Genomic DNA, 15,788 nt, shown 5'->3' with positions numbered 1-15,788 from the left:
AGGCACAGGTATCCTGCTTCTGCAGTGAAGATGTAGGCACATCTTGTTAGGATATGAAGTAGCTACGTTAGCGGAAAATAAAAATTTTCTACCACGTAAATCAGAAAAACTGTCGTATATGGATCACGGAATTATCACTCGACGCACATGTGTGAAAGTTGTAGAATCGTGTTGGGGCAGAAGTCAATCAGCGTAGTCGAACACGTCGACGTCGAGCAGCTCGTCCACGTACAGTGAGGTCCTCCTTGTGCCGCGGCTCGTCGGCGGCTCGTCCAAGTGCTGCAGGTGTAACACCTCCAAGGTATCCACACGTGCAGGGAGGAAGCGTCGCAAGCCGGACTGTTAGGTCCGCGAGTTGCAACGAGGCGAGGACGTGGGAGGCGCGGCAGCTATGGTTCAGCCAAAAGGGATACCCCTTAGGGCACCCCCACCCCTCTATTTATAGAGGTTCCTGACGGGCTTCTAAGTCTGAAGCCCATTAGTACTCTAAACCTGATCTAATTCGGATCACATTCGAATTGGGCTTCCAGCCCCTTAAGTGTGTGATCCTATAAATTCGGATACGTATAAACATGACCCGAGTACTTCTACTCAACACAATAGGGATTATTAATTTGGTACGCGATTATTAATTTAATCGCGATCCAAATATTTGCGGACAGCCCTCTGCATTGGATGGAAACTTTGCGAAGTGCCCCCTCTGGCTTTCGCCACCGTCGATTCCGGCCCCACCGCCGCCGCCGGTCGTCCCGGTCGTGAAGCGCATCCCGCACCATCCAGATCTCCGCTGAGCCAAAGAGAAAGGTCCGGCGGCGCGAGCAGCGGCCAAGGCCAAGCCATGGCCCACGTGTGAGGCGGGGAGCCGAGCCGCTCGCCGGAGTTTGGAGCGCGAACCGTGGCCGAGGAGGAAGACGAGAGCGTCCGACCGCCGTGACAGGAAACGGGCCACCGCACTTGATGACTTAGGGCCTGTTTGGGACTGCTCCGCTCCAAAAAAAATAGCTCCACTCCAGCTTCATCTTGCCAAACACCTTCAGCTCCAACTATACCAACTCCAAAAAAAATGTGGATCTGGGGGGCAACTCCAAGATTTTCCTGGAGCTCCTCAAAGGGTGCTCTCAAAAAACAACTTTTATAACCCCTCTTGGAGTTGGGTAGAAATTACCCACCAATGCCACCCTTTACAGTACCGTTGAGAAAGAAAAAAAAAACAACCGTGGCTCCTGTTCTTCCCGCGACTCCTGTTCTTCCCGCGACTCCTGTTCTTCTGCCCGTTCGCTGCCGCCCGTACAGCTTCCGTCGCCGGCGTCGAGCGCCCGTTCCACCCGTCGCCGCCCATGGCCGACGGTGCGGAAACCGTTGTCGTGGAGGACTTGGAGGATGCCGGCGGTGACCCTGTCCTGGGCGCGGCCCGCCTGGGCGCGGCCGGCCTGGACGCGGCCGGGCTGGGCGCCGGCGGCCTGGGCGCCGGCCGCCTGGATGCGGCCGGCCTGGGCGCGGCCGGGCTGGGCGCCGGCGGCCTGGGCGCCGCCCGCCTTGATGCGGCCGGCCTGGGCGCGGCCGGGCTGGGCGCCGGCGGCCTGGGCGCCGCCGGCCGTGGCCTGGGCGCCGGCCTGGACGCCTCCGGCCTGCGCGGCTCCGGGCTGGGCGGCGCCGGCCGTGGCCCGGGCGCCGGCCTGGACGCCTCCGGCCTGGGCGCCGACCGTGGCCTGGGCGCCGGCCTGGACGCCTCCGGCCTGGGCGCCGGCCGTGGCCTTGGCGCGGCCGGCCGTGGCCTGGGTGCCGCCGGCCGTGGCCTGGGCGCCGGCGTCCTGGAAAAAATCGGCCGTGGCCTGGGCGCCGCCGGCCGTGGCTTGGCGGTGGGCGGCCGTGCCTATGCCGGCAATAGGACGATGATGGCCGATGATGAGGCTGACTTGGATGAGTTCGTGCCTGTCGGCCAGGCCGGGTTCGGTCGTGCCTTGGGCGCGGCCGGCCGTAGTTTGGCGGTGGGCGGGCGTGGCGCCCGTGCCCACACTGGCAGGAAGCAGCCCCTGGCCGACGATGAGGCTGACTTGGATGAGGTTGTTCTTGGTGCCGAAGATGCAAGTGTCGGCCATGGCCGTGGGAAGAAGCGGCCAGGAAGAGGTCGGGGCCAAGGACAGAGCAAGAAGCCCTCTAGGGCAGCGAAGAAGAATGACGAAGAGGAGGTATGTGAATTGTCCTTGGTGTACGTTTCATATACGTTGATACATTTGCTTGGTATTGAATGGATGGAACAACAGTAACAAAAATATTATGTTAGTAGTAGTAGGAAACTGACGTGGATGCTGCAAGATACATATATGCTTAATTAGTACACAACCTGTGAGCTAAATAGTCTTTATTACAAAAGACGTTCTGACGTTGAACATGGTCAGGGAGATATGATGGACTGGACCGACGCATACACATCGATTGTTTGTAACTTGTTTGCAGAACAAGTTAAGAAAGGCAATAGACCAAATACACATTTGAACTCTGTAGGCTATACAGAAGTGTCAAATAGGTTTTATCAGATGACAGGAATTTATCTTAGCAAGATGCAATTGAAAAACAAGTGGGACAAGTTGAAGATAAAATTATCAGCATGGAATAGATTAATGAAGAGGCAAACAGGAACAGGTTGGGATAGAACAAAGGGTGTGATTGACATGGACGATGAGTGGTGGAGGAAGGCAAGAAAGGTGAGGATGTAATTTTTTAAAAATTTTAATGAATCATTCATACTCGTTACTCACTCATAACTAACACTATTTTCTTATCTTATTTTTCACTACAGGATATCCCAGGATGCGGCGGGTTCAGGACAAAACCTCTGCAAAATGTGGATGATTTGACCGTTATGTTTGGTGACATCATTAATGATGAAACAGATCATTGGAACCCTATGAGCTCGAACCCTATCATACCCCAAAATGATGACACTCCTATTGAAGTAGACCTTGATGTTGGTGAGAACCTTGATGGTGGTGGGGATGACATTGAGGATAATGGAGGTGTTGATGTGAATGACATTGAGGAGGTATCTCCATCCATTGGCAATGCAAAAAGAAGATCGAGGGTTGTCATAGAGAAAGGAAAGAAAGCAAAAACAGGAACCGCACTTGTGATTCAAGAAAAATTGAGTGAGATAGCTGAACAAGCCAAGGCTTTCACATCAAGAAAGGTTGGCGAAGTTACCGTTGAACAAGTAATGGATCTTGTTTTGGATTGTGGAGCGGGGTATGGTACCGATGAGCATTTTATTGCTACTGAGTTGTTTGTGAAGAAAGATCAAAGGGACATGTTCATGACACTTCCAACTAAGGACATTAGATTCGGTTGGCTTACGAGGAAGTTCAACGTCAAATACGGGAACTGAAGATCACCATTTGTTTTTTTCAATTATGTGGACACCATTTTTATTTTTATTTATTAATGTCACTTGAACTTTGTCATCATTGAACCTTTTATATTAATGTCACTTGAACAATGGTGTATTCATGTTATTTTGTTTCATGTCAAATTGCAGGTGTCCGAGAGTGAGAGTGATAGTAGTGAGGAGAGTGCGCAGTTTTGGAGTTTAGTTTTTGGTGGTGCTCAAGTAGCTCAAATTTATGTCGATCTATATCTAGATAAAAACCCACCAAGAATATCAAACCTTAGTGGCATGGGATGGTTGATGGAGACAATAAGGAATGCAGGAGAATGCCATAGACAACTTCGTATGAATGAGAAAATACTTATGGATCTTCATGATTTATTGGTGGGAAGGTATGGGCTAAAACCTTCGATGCATATGAACACGCTTGAGATGTTGGCCATCTTATTATACACTTTGGGTGGAAATGAGTCAAATAGGAGAGCTCAAAATAGATTCAACCACTCCGGTGAAACTATAAGTAGGAAATTTGATGAGGTCTTATTATGTTTGATTGCTATGGCAAAGGATTTTATTAGACCAAAAAATCCAAACTTCCCTACTGTCCATAAAAGGATAAGAGATGACAGACGTGCATATCCACACTTTAAAGATTGCATAGGTGCTCTTGATGGTACTCATATTCGTGTCGCTCTGTCACCTGAGGAGATGGTAAGATATATTGGGAAAACCGGAATGGCAACACAAAATGTTCTAGCTGTTTGTGATTTCGACATGCGTTTCACTTATGTATCCACGGGTCAACCCGGAGCTATGCATGACACAAGTGTGCTGTACAATGCAATTAGAGTGGACGAAGAATTCTTCCCACATCCTCCACAAGGTAACATCGTCTTCATATGATTTTTGTTTTACTTGTCCTAGTGCTGAACAAATAATAACTTATATTATCTTCTCATTTTGCAGGCAAATACTATGTTGTTGATGCGGGTTATCCTAATCGCCCTGGGTATCTAGCTCCGTACAAGGGTGAAAGGTATCATTTACCCGAATGGCATAGGGGTATGGAACCAAAGACTCCCGCGGAAAGGTTCAATCGTGTTCACTCATCTATTCGCAATGTTATTGAGAGATCATTTGGATTATTAAAAATGAAGTGGCAAATTCTCTACAAGATGCCACCGTACCCTATGTACAAGCAAAAGATGATTGTTGTGGCTACTATGGTCCTTCATAATTATATCCGTGAACATGGAGGTGAAGACATTGACTTTGATCGGTGTGATCGTGATCCTAATTACATACCTACTATCCCGGAAAGGTATAACAAATATGCAGTTTCTCCCTTGGCGTCGGACGGGTCTACTTCGAATGCCAATGCTCCTACTATGGATGTATTTCGTGATGAGTTGGCCACCGCTCTTTCTCTTGCTTGGAACTAGTTAATATTGATGTGGTTAATTTTGTAATTTCATTTGATGTCACATGAAACAAATTTTAATTTTTATTGGAACAAGTAATGGATATGTTATCTAGTACGAAATTTTTTTTCCATGTGAAAAAGAAACATGAGCAGTGCATGACCTTTTGGGTACTGTAGCGCAGCACTGTAGCATGGTACTGTAGCGCGGAACTGTAGCACAGAGCAAAACCTTTGGGCAAAAACGACTATTCCCACTTGTTCCTATAATTTTTGGAGCTGAATTTGGATCCGGTAGCCAAACAGGTACCCAGCTCCCTATTTTTCTGGAGTTGGTGGAGTGGATCTGACAAAAGGTGGAGTTGGTGGAGTGGAGCTATTTTTTTTGGAGCGGAGCAGTCCCAAACAGGCCCTTAGACTATTCTAATGTGTTGGCCTGTTGGGCTGTCGCGAGTACGAGGCGGCTGATCCGGTCCTCCTCGAGGGAAGAACGAGCAGTGAATATTTTCTGTTGAAAATATATTGCTACGAAACGGGCAATCGAATACAGGCAACGGTTTTGATTCCAATCCAGTACGCAACAGTCAAATAGTCATAGAGCGTTGGGTGCCAACAGTAATCCCCCAATTCTAATCTGATCTGTATGCGTATGCGAAAGGTTGTACATACTGTGCTGTTAGACGAAGCGGTTGAGTGCTTAAGTGTGACAGCCAATTTTTTTCCCCTCATCAATGTCAATGGCATGTCCAACAACTAGGGACAAAATGGTCATTTGATTACTCCGCTTTCTAACTCGATGTGTATACGTGGCGTTCCGTGAGAGAGACAATTTTGAACCAAAACAAAAGCTTAATTAAGGAGGACATGTATGGACGATTCTTCTAAACACGCATGATGTTACTTGGAGCCGCCACAAGTACAGTCATAATTTATGGAGCAGCAACAAGAATGAAAGCCTACAGCCTTGATAAGGTAACTAGATGTACAATTGCCTACACCCGTAGAGTATCTGGTGCCAATAGGTACTGTAGTATGTATGGGAGCGACAATGCACTATTTGGGAGTACACTTGCGTGTAGCGGTATAGGCATGCACAGTTGTATTGGTAGCCCATGCCTAAGAAGGGACGGCTTCGCGTGTACGCTATGTGATAGTAGAAACGTAGAGCGGCTGTACAAGCTAAGTGCATACACCAGTATGTAGGTGGTAGCTAGTCTCTCAAGGTGGCTTTGGAAGATCGCATGGAGAGTTAGGATAGAAGGATGGCGTTTTTTAAGCAAGGAAATGATTGTTAGAGGCAATAATGTTATGTTAATAACTTAGTACTGTAAAATTGCAACGCCGTTAGAGTTGGTAGAGGTTTGATACTTTGCAGCACCCAAATCCGGTAGGGGAGCAGCTGGTTTTGGGATATAGGCACGGTGGTTGCGGTTGCTGAAATTAAACCAGCCAAGTAGTAGATGTATGTGATCCCGACCAACCGAATGAGCTTAACTAGTTTAATGGCAGGTGGCTAACCACCAATTTGGTTGGCTGGAACGTAAGCTAGGGTTTAATTAGTTAATTGTTTACGCGCTGAATGGCGGGGGCATGTCCATTTGCTCAGATCATCAATAGCCTGTCCACTGTCGATCGTACTGGGACGATACATCCATGATCAATGGATGCAAGATTGTTGAATTATTATTGTATGCATACTGTACTTTTAATTCGTTCACTCATAGTCATAGTCACAGGAGAGGTTTGTTTATTTGAGTCGATTCTTTGAAACAAATCCTCCATTTTCTTCCTTTTTTTTTGTTTGCAAGACGAAACAAATCCTAGCTACGTGATCCAATGATCCTCTCCCAGCGGAAGCTTGCGCGTTGCGGCGATCACAAATCTGTTTTAAAAAATGTTTGGAGACTGCACGTTTTATTTGGTCGTCATGAAACAAAGCATCCAGCCGTCCCATGCATGCAGCAGCATCATATAATAAATAAAATGTGGCAGACAAAATGAGGCTTTGATTGATACTCGATCACACACTCCTGATGAACAGGGAATGACAGGAATTAGCAACAGGTAGCCAGCATAACACATGCCATAATGACTACTATTAGCCGGTCGATGGAATTGCTATTGCCAAATAATCAAACCATACCAACCAAACCAAACCAAACGGAACTAGCTTAATCATTAATTGCAGGTGGCCAAGCAGCTAACCACTGTTTGGTCGACCAGCTCCTGCTGCTCTGTCCACGTATCGCGTGTTGCCGCTAGGGTTTAGTTCAGGGCTGGAGGCCGAGCACGGGCTAAAGGACCAAGTCGTTTCTTTCAGGCATTATTCTACTCTTTCTTTCAGGCGTCCGGGTACTTGTACTGTCGTTGAACAATGGTGACGTGGCACGATCCATCGCATCGCATGGGTGGCCGGAATGCTTCGTGTTTGGTTTAGTGCCACCGTTTCATCATGCGCCGGGCATTAGTTTCTTATTACAGGTCGTCGTCGCCGGTGCAGCTGCCGCGCCGGTGGGCCGCGCTCACGGCCACCTAATAAGCTAAACGTTCTCGCTACTGTTGGATCCACCTGCCGGCCGGCCTCTTGCGTGCTTCCTTCAAGCCATTGCCTAGCTGCCAATAAGCTCCTCCAATTCTTTTTAATTTCCTTTATTTATTTAGCTCCAAAACACCAAGAGTTAAGCCTCCGCAAGCAATAGACTAAATAACGTCATCAAACTTGACAATTCTTCCACGGTAAACCAAGCACCGAATGTAGTTGTACTCGGAAGCAAAAAAAGAAAAAAGAAAAATCAGCCAGCGTCTAAGTGTGATCTTTCGTGAAAGGTAGAGATCAGACGAAACACCATTATGTACACGAAAAGCAGAGCCATAAGGCGAAGGCGTGCATGATGAGCGTGTGCAGGCTGCAACGGTAGGAAACTTTGACTGCGGTGATGATGCTAGCAGCATTAGCCATGGGAGGGGAGGGAAAAAAAGATTACGCGAAAGCTCAAGCTTTTTTAATTTGCCGCCTAAACCAAGGAAAGCGGAGGGGTGTGTGTGTGTGTGGAGATGAGCGAGGGGCTCGGAGAGAAAAAAATATAAAATGAAATGATGATGCCATTGCGCACAAAAGCTGCAACGGCAACTTTGCTTCCCGCTTTTCCTGTACGCCATCTTTATTACCAGCACGCCACGCCCCAAAACTGCTACACTCACAGGGTATTCATACCGCAAGGAATTGTCATACTCGTACTACACCTTGGACTAGTGGACTCCTTTGATGATCTTATATTAGGAAAATTGTAGGTGGCAAACAATGTAACTATGTAAGCCTTCATCAAAAAATGTTACTATGTAAGCATTGTGAGTTTTACTAAGACAATTCAAGCACTAGCCTAGGTATGTCTTGCCTAAAACTCATCAATTATTATTCGGTGATAGTATCTAAGTTGTAAGATTCAGTTAGTTAATATGCATCTTCTTCATTTAAAACTTGACCCATCTCTTCGAGGGTATCTACCTTGTTCCTCAGAAACATCACACTCCATCCCAACTGGTAAATGAGTATGCAGTCAATCTAACTGCAAGAGCAAGAGCATACTAACATACTCAATCGCGCAATTTCATGAGGTCTAGTTTTTAAAATGATACTTTACTTGGAATCAACGACAGGAACTAAAATTAGTATAAAGAATAACCTTATCCTCCGGGATGAGGATATGTGGTTGGAACAAGTTGGTTTAATTAATGTTAGATGATTTCCTTCAGCTTACGAGCTAAGACTAGCTTAATTGTGCATAAATTGTTATACTTTGAATATAGCAATACAAATGCAGAGGTCCTAAGATATGAATATATGCTGATACTATAATCTGAGCTCATTGAAATAAAAAATAAGTGCTACTTTATCTTATTTTTCCAATCAACGAGAAACCATTTCTATCCATTTTTCGTAACCGCGACTTTGAAGTCACGCTTTAGCAGGGCTTTTATTTTCAGCTAACATTTCGTAGGAGTTCAAACAACCAAAATTTTATAATTTGGACATGATGTGTCCAACCCAGTACAATCCCAACTTAGGAACAATCCCGATCATCATCAATTCATCATTCGCACCAATATACCCAAACCTTAGGTACACTTGTGATACCACCTAGCAAATATCGCCACATAAACAAACTCCTCACAGCTCGCACCTACATAACGTGCTCCCCTTCTGCTTCCCCCGACCGATACGCCAACCCAAATGCCGACGACGACGAGCGCGTCGCCGGCGGCCGCCGCGCACCGCCGCCGGAGCCGACGCAAGGCGCCCCCGCCGCGCCAGCCCTGGTGCTGCTCCTTCGGCCTCGACCCCTCCACCGCGGCCGCCGCGGCCGCCAACCGGAGCCCCCTCCCCGCGCCGCCGCGAGCCAAGCCGTCGCACCAGCTCGCGCCGCCGCTCTCCCGCCGCATCCGCTCCCCGGGCCGCGTCTCCCCCATCGATGACCCGTCCTTCGCTGCCACCGCGGGTTCGTGTGTTTCCGCGCGGCTGTCGTCCGTCACCGAGTGCCCGCCTCCCGCCCTGCCTCCGCCTCCGCCTCCGCCGCCCCCGCCGGCGGCGGCGGTGGAGAAGCCGAGGGCGACGCTGCGGCTGAGACTGGTAGAGAAAGGCGTGGTCTTGGAGGTGGACGAGGTGGAGAGGGTGCGCAGGGAGAGCAAGGTGGTGAGGAAGGTTCTTGGGGGACGAGGCGGAGAGGTGGCGGTGGAAGGAAAGGTCGAGGTGGAGTCCTTCAGGGAGGCGGTCGAGATGATGCTGGAAGACGAAGACGAGACCGCTGCGATGAGGCGGCTCGCTCGTGGTGGTGTCGCGCGTGCCATCGGCGTTCTCGAGGTGAGCTCTCTGTCTCTCTGAACTCTGATGTCATGTAGCCCCTGTTTGTTGATTTGTACGCCAATTTTACTCTTTAGTTCTTGGATATAGTTGTTTTGTTCATTGAATTCTGCATCTTCGGAAAGATTCCAACTTTTACTGTGGTGTTAATCTAGTGCTATACGTAGTGCTAATTTTAGTATTGATCTATTTTTAGAATGTGGTAAATATTAATATAGAGATGTTTGGTTATTGCCTAGTTGGTGGTCATTTTTAAATTGGCATAGTAGAGAAATACTGGTCTGATATCCTTGAACACAACCTGCAGGCAAACACCGTTCATGGTGCTTGCAAATTTGGTCATGGAAGTATGGAACCACGTTGTTGAGTCATCATTACACTAACATAAAGCATGGCTGGTAAAATTATTAAAATGTGATATTTTGGTTTGATATTTTCCCTATATTCCCTTGTTAGAACATCTTCAATTTACAAACATTAACGCAGCTATTTTTCAAGTTTCTCCTTCATTCTGTACTATTGTAGTCAGTTTTTCATTTCCACAAAAATTCCAGTCTTTTTTCTATGCCATTATTTTGGGCAATATTTCTTTTTCATCGTCTTATCAGTTTTAAAATTCAACTTGGATTTCAATATATTTTCTGCTGTCTCAATTTATTTAAAACCATCAGAATTCTGATTTTTCCCCATGTTACTAGTGCTTTTATTTGCGCACTTTTTGTAATTCGCTGCTTGCTCTAGTGATGTGAATCTTCCACTGTAGATGCAGAATTAATATCATTAATGTGGTGACAAAAGGGATCTTGCTAAATATTTTTAAAATTCGTTGGACCATCTCATGTACTAGAACATGGTACTCTTCGACTTATTCGGAATAAAGGCAGACCAACCGAGAGAAATGCTATTCATGTTTGATGAATTAAAGCTATTAATTATGCTTCTTAGCTAGAAGTTAATTTGGTTGTTGGTGCCTGAAACGGTACAAAAGGTTTGACTCTCAGTTAATTCTGGCTGTGTTATAAGTGTTTGTTCTTCACTCTGGAGCATAGCTTAGAGAGAATGCTTAGTTGTTGCAAGTTTGAGAAAGTTATACCCTTGCTTCCTTTTGCGCTTGGTATTGAGTTTACATTCATACAATCAAGCAATCAGATAAGTGAAGCAAACTCCTAAATATTGGTGTTATTTTGAGTTTGTGTAACCTGCTGAATCGACTAAGTTTCCACTGTCTTTCCCATTCCTGTCAATTACTAAGAATGCAATTGACATCACTGCTTCATTCTAAGACAACCATCTGATTGGATAATCAATATCATATATCATGTATCCCTGAGAACAAGAGAACCAATCTTGAATTTCTTGTTAGTGATTGACTTCTTCCAATTCACGGAAACCCCATTAGTCTGTTTTCACTGATCTGTACACCTATTCCAGATACATGGCCACCTATTTGTATTTTTGCCTTTTGGGGGATATGATCATAGACCTATTTCCTTGAGTTTGGGTGGTTTCACCAATACAAAAGGAGCCTATCTGCCTCATGTTTGAGATCTTCACTACTGTATGATGGCAAGTTTTCCAGTATAAGTATTGCACTGAAAAGCTACGTATGGTGCCGTTGGTTTGCAACAGCAACCATCGTGCTGATAGATCTACTTTCATATTTGAAATACTATCATATGAACTTCAAGAGGGCTATTGATTCATTCTACCATTTTGGAAACATTTGGAAGTCAATGCAGATTATGTTGAGTGTACTTTCATACTAATAGATCTACGCTTCTACCACTTTTTATGTTTGCTAATGTATGTCTGAAAATGTGAATGGGTTTCCTGTAGCTTATTCTAAACATATTTTACTTGATGCCTAAACAAATTTCTCAGGTATCCTTGTCACTTCTGTTTGACAGAGGAGTTAACAACTGTCTAATGTATCTTGAGGCTGTTCCATGGAATGAATCTGAAGAGGACATCATCAAGCAATTGCTTTCTCAGCATTCTTCGTACGAAGCAGCTTTCAGAAATCTGCTGGCAAGGTTACAACCACAAAGACCCACCTCCTCTGCAGAACTGGTAGTTGAACTAGTCGATTCCATCACAAAGGGGACCAACAATAATGCTCGGAAAGAGCTGCGGAATTTAGTCAATGGTATCCTGTCAAAGTCCTCTGTCTACATAAAGGGCGATAAAGAGCTGGACAAGAGGAGCATTTACTGTATCTGCCATTCTTGCCTGAATTCTCTGGTGGGATTGTTTGAAGAATCTTCGGATTTGGTCCATGCTGATGAAAGATCCATTTCTTCAGTCGGAAAAGGACCACTTGAGAGAATCTACAAGCTAGTTGAGGACATCAACTGGTTGCTTCAGATTCTAATAGACAGGCAGATGGGAGAGGAATTTGTTGATGTATGGGCCAACAAAAAGACCCTAAGCAGCATGCAGGAGCGGGTGTCACCAATGATACGTCATGAGCTGAGCCGGATTTCAGCGACAATTTTTATTGCCATGGGGAGTGGGAAGCTCCATTGTACTGGGGATAAACGGTTCAGCTTCTTTCAGGCCTGGTTCAGGCCAATGCTGGTAGATTTCGGTTGGCTCCGGAGGTACCCGAAGGGCCTCAATGTGACGACCCTGGAGGAAGGAATCGGGCAAGCGCTGTTGACGCTCACGTTGGCGCAGCAGCAGGTGCTGTTCATGGAATGGTTCGAGGCTTTCAGCGGGCAAGGCCGGGAGTGCCCGAACCTGATGAGGGCCTTCCAGGTCTGGTGGCGGCGGTCATTTGTAAGATCCTTAGGTAGCAGTAGCTGAGTGGGTTTCAGTTCTGCAATTCATCATCTGAATGTGTGCATGCGTATGTGCTTTGTTTATGCTGCGTGATACATGGTATGGTATAGCTGGCTGTGCCAGGTTTCCCTGACGAAGGCTGGGCTGATCTGTATTCATTAGCTCACCAGAGATGTAAGGAAAACATTCTTTAGTTCCTCCATGTGGGGCTGAAGGTATAGTATATATCTGCTGTGACGGTTGAGAAGCTGCACTGGATGAGTAGTGTTCGTGCAATCTGTTTAATAAGATTCAATGTGATCAGGACTAGCGGCCCACTGGTGCTCTGGTTGCAGCTTGCAGAACAAGGACAGGGTGTCCTCTGTCCTGAGCCGGAGATGATGGAGCTTTTCTGTCTTGGCTTAGTGCTATGGTCTGCTTGCTCTGGCTGTTAACAACAGAGATCCATTTCGCTTGAGTGAGGTATCATCTGTATATATCACCACCGGTGTAAATGTCAATTTGCCGCCTTGGTTGCTTCCTGAACTGGATAGTGTCATATGCGAGGTATATTGTTGCTTCAATCATTTGTTTGTTTGTTTGTGCAACTGTGTTTTCCCACTGTATACGACGCATCTTGTGTAGTAGTATATCCATGGTTACTATACTTGCTAGAATGGAATGTTCAGTTGGGATTCGGCAAGGCACACGTTTCTGTGGGCCCAGCCTGCATGTGGGCCACAGGCCAGTGCTGTTGTATATTTTACTAGTTTGGAAAGGCATAATTCTTCCCAGCCTGGTTTTTCGGGGCCTCATGGATACCTGGATGGAATTGGGCATGGCGGCCAGATCTTTCTTTGCTTTTTCATGAATTGAGGATTCTTTAAGGTTCAGCCAGGTGGACATGCCATGCCACACCACGGTATGGCGTTGAGTTTCCGGTGGGCCAGTGGTTTGTTATGGGCTTATTATAGCTTTCAGTTGAAGTGTCATCACCCAAAGCGGAGAGAGAGAGAGAGAGCGATGAAGCATCCAACCACTGGACACGTGTCTCCTTGTGGCTGGCGCTGCGACTCCTGTGGTCACCCCTGCTCCGAGTTGCTGCTTGGTAGGAGCAGTGCTGGTGCTTGGAACCGAGAGCCTGTTCGCTTCAGCTTATAAGCCAGCTGAAAAGCTGAAACGGCTGATTTGTTGTGAGAAGAAAACACTGTTTGGTGGCTGATAAGCCGGCTGAATAAGCTGAAGCGAACAGGCCGCGAAGCCGTATTCGTATTTGGCACAGGTATTTCTTGAACGTGTAGACAGTTCGTGCACCTGCATCAATCGTATCATCGCCGTGAGAGGCCAAGGTGTGACACGGTGGAGCACACGACAAGCGTCCGTGCGAGTCAAGCCGTCAACGAAAACAATAGGGTGCATAGTCCAAACTCCAAACACCTGATCACACCTGGCTGCCGGTCTGCGTGTTGGCGGTGCAGGTAATAAACCGGTAACGGACCTGCTGTTTCTGCCGTTTTGGAGACGTTACGGATTTTTTTTTTGACACAGGTGATTTAAGAAAGCATGGCTTAATAACAGTGGATCCAACGCCAAGTTGGAGTTGCGTGTAACAGGACGGAGTAATAAGCACCACAAAATTTGACAAAAGGACATGGACTGACTGACACAATCACACAACCAGCGCTCGAGCGATCGTCGTCGTCAGCTAATCGATCGCCATGGGAGCCGAACCATCGCTAATCTCTCGACCGCCCTAGCTCCATGGCTCCATCCAACACAAGGCTGCTCCTCGATCGAGCATTCGAGCTACCCTTCCAAGCACAAGGAAAGGAATTGAAAACAGAATCAGATGTCAGTTGCATCCGCCGAACAAGCGCGGCCGGACCTCGCGGAGCTAGCGGCACACTCGGCCGCGTGTTGCACGTGCTATGGACCGTTTAGAAAGACCTCTCTGACAGTAGCTTCAAAACCGGTGAAGCTACAATACTGGATTTACCCAACTTTTATTTTTCTTTAACGTTTCTATATTTGTTTTTTTTTTACTTTCCTCGCCGAGTATGTGCCGTTTTAATGACAAAAGTGGAAAAGTGGGAGTACATGGAAGTATATAAGTTTCACAGGTAGTTTGAAATACATGGGGTACTTAGGAGTAGGCACATGAGACACTTCCACTTTTCCACCTTAATGTGCCAACAAGCCATGTATAAATGGTCTCACTTTTATTTATGGCATACCACTTGCCTGTGCTATACTCTCTCCGTCCTGAAATATAAGGCATCCAAGGGTTCAAAATTTATCCCCAAATATAAGACGTCCTAGGAGTTTTTAGCAAGTACTCAATCAACTTAATTAAAAACTTGCCAAATATTTCCCTTATTAACAGGAAAACTTGCCTTGTATTACCATTCGTCAAGGGTATATGAGACTTTTGCCCATCTCCTTGATCTATCCTAAAAATCTTAGGATGCCTTATATTTTAGGACCGATGGAGTAAGCATTAAATATCAATGTGTGGAACTATGGACAGTGTGAGCTCGGCTTCCATAGTTTTTGTTAACGGTGCGTACTCTTGATTTTTATGAATGCATTGTAGAGTATGCACGTGAGACAATTTTCAACTTTCGCATGTAGCATGAGGTGCCAACTGGCCAATAAGTCTCGTTGACAACCCATGCTTGGCCACTCTGCTCTAGGTAGCATGAGGTATCGACAAACCAAATGGTTTTCGATGTCCATGCTCGAGCACTTCACTTTTGGTAGCATGAGGTGCCGACAAAAGCCAAACAAATTTTGTTTACGACGCATTCTCGTCCATTTAAATGGTGCACGACCATCCTCGTTGCAAACCGTTTGTAATGGTTATAGTAGACAACTTTAGTATGGATAACGTAATACAATTTTTGTGTCGCAAGTGTATGTTCAACCCTGCAATTAGTTTCGTTGACGGCGTATTCTTATCCATTCTACTTCAGTAGCATAGAAGCTGCTGACAAGCCAATAGATTTCCAATTGTGGCATGTGTGCAACCAAATTAAAATGAACGTACTAGGTATTGGCACCTAGACCTGAGCTACCTCGAGCCGGACCAGGCTTGGGCCGGGTCGGCAAAAAGCCCAGTTTCTTTCAGATCCAAAACCTCCGCCCAAGTCCGCCCATTAACTCTACTGGGCCAACAAAATCGGGCCCAATTTGGGATGGACTCAGGTTGGGCCACCATCATTTTCTAATGTAAATTTAATTCATTTTATTATTCGGGCCGGGCTCGAGCCCATCCATTTTTTCGGGCTGAGAAAATCAGCACCACGCCCAGCCCTAAATGAGTGTCGGGCGGGGTCGGGTCGGGTCGGGCCTATTTTGTTCAGGTCTAT

The 15,788-nt window shown here is 46.4% G+C and overlaps 2 protein-coding genes across 2 annotated transcripts; both read left to right on the top strand.

Annotated features, from left to right (window-relative positions):
* Positions 1 to 1,895: 1,895 nt before the first annotated feature.
* On the top strand, positions 1,896 to 3,382 carry LOC111257971 (L10-interacting MYB domain-containing protein-like). The gene is made up of 3 exons (XM_022828568.1): positions 1,896 to 2,189; positions 2,400 to 2,705; positions 2,801 to 3,382. Exons 1-3 carry the CDS (start codon positions 1,896 to 1,898, stop codon positions 3,380 to 3,382), a joined length of 1,182 nt encoding a protein of 393 aa, XP_022684303.1.
* A 5,621-nt stretch (positions 3,383 to 9,003) lies between these two features.
* On the top strand, positions 9,004 to 13,028 carry LOC101761692 (BTB/POZ domain-containing protein At2g13690). Its single transcript, XM_004977128.4, has 2 exons — positions 9,004 to 9,660; positions 11,542 to 13,028. Exons 1-2 carry the CDS (start codon positions 9,034 to 9,036, stop codon positions 12,463 to 12,465), a joined length of 1,551 nt encoding a protein of 516 aa, XP_004977185.1. The 5' UTR covers positions 9,004 to 9,033; the 3' UTR covers positions 12,466 to 13,028.
* Positions 13,029 to 15,788: the final 2,760 nt, after the last annotated feature.

The sequence above is a fragment of the Setaria italica genome, chromosome VII (genome assembly GCF_000263155.2).
Source record: "Setaria italica strain Yugu1 chromosome VII, Setaria_italica_v2.0, whole genome shotgun sequence".
Classification (NCBI taxonomy): Eukaryota; Viridiplantae; Streptophyta; class Magnoliopsida; order Poales; family Poaceae; genus Setaria; species Setaria italica.
This window is presented reverse-complemented; position numbering and strand designations above follow the sequence as displayed.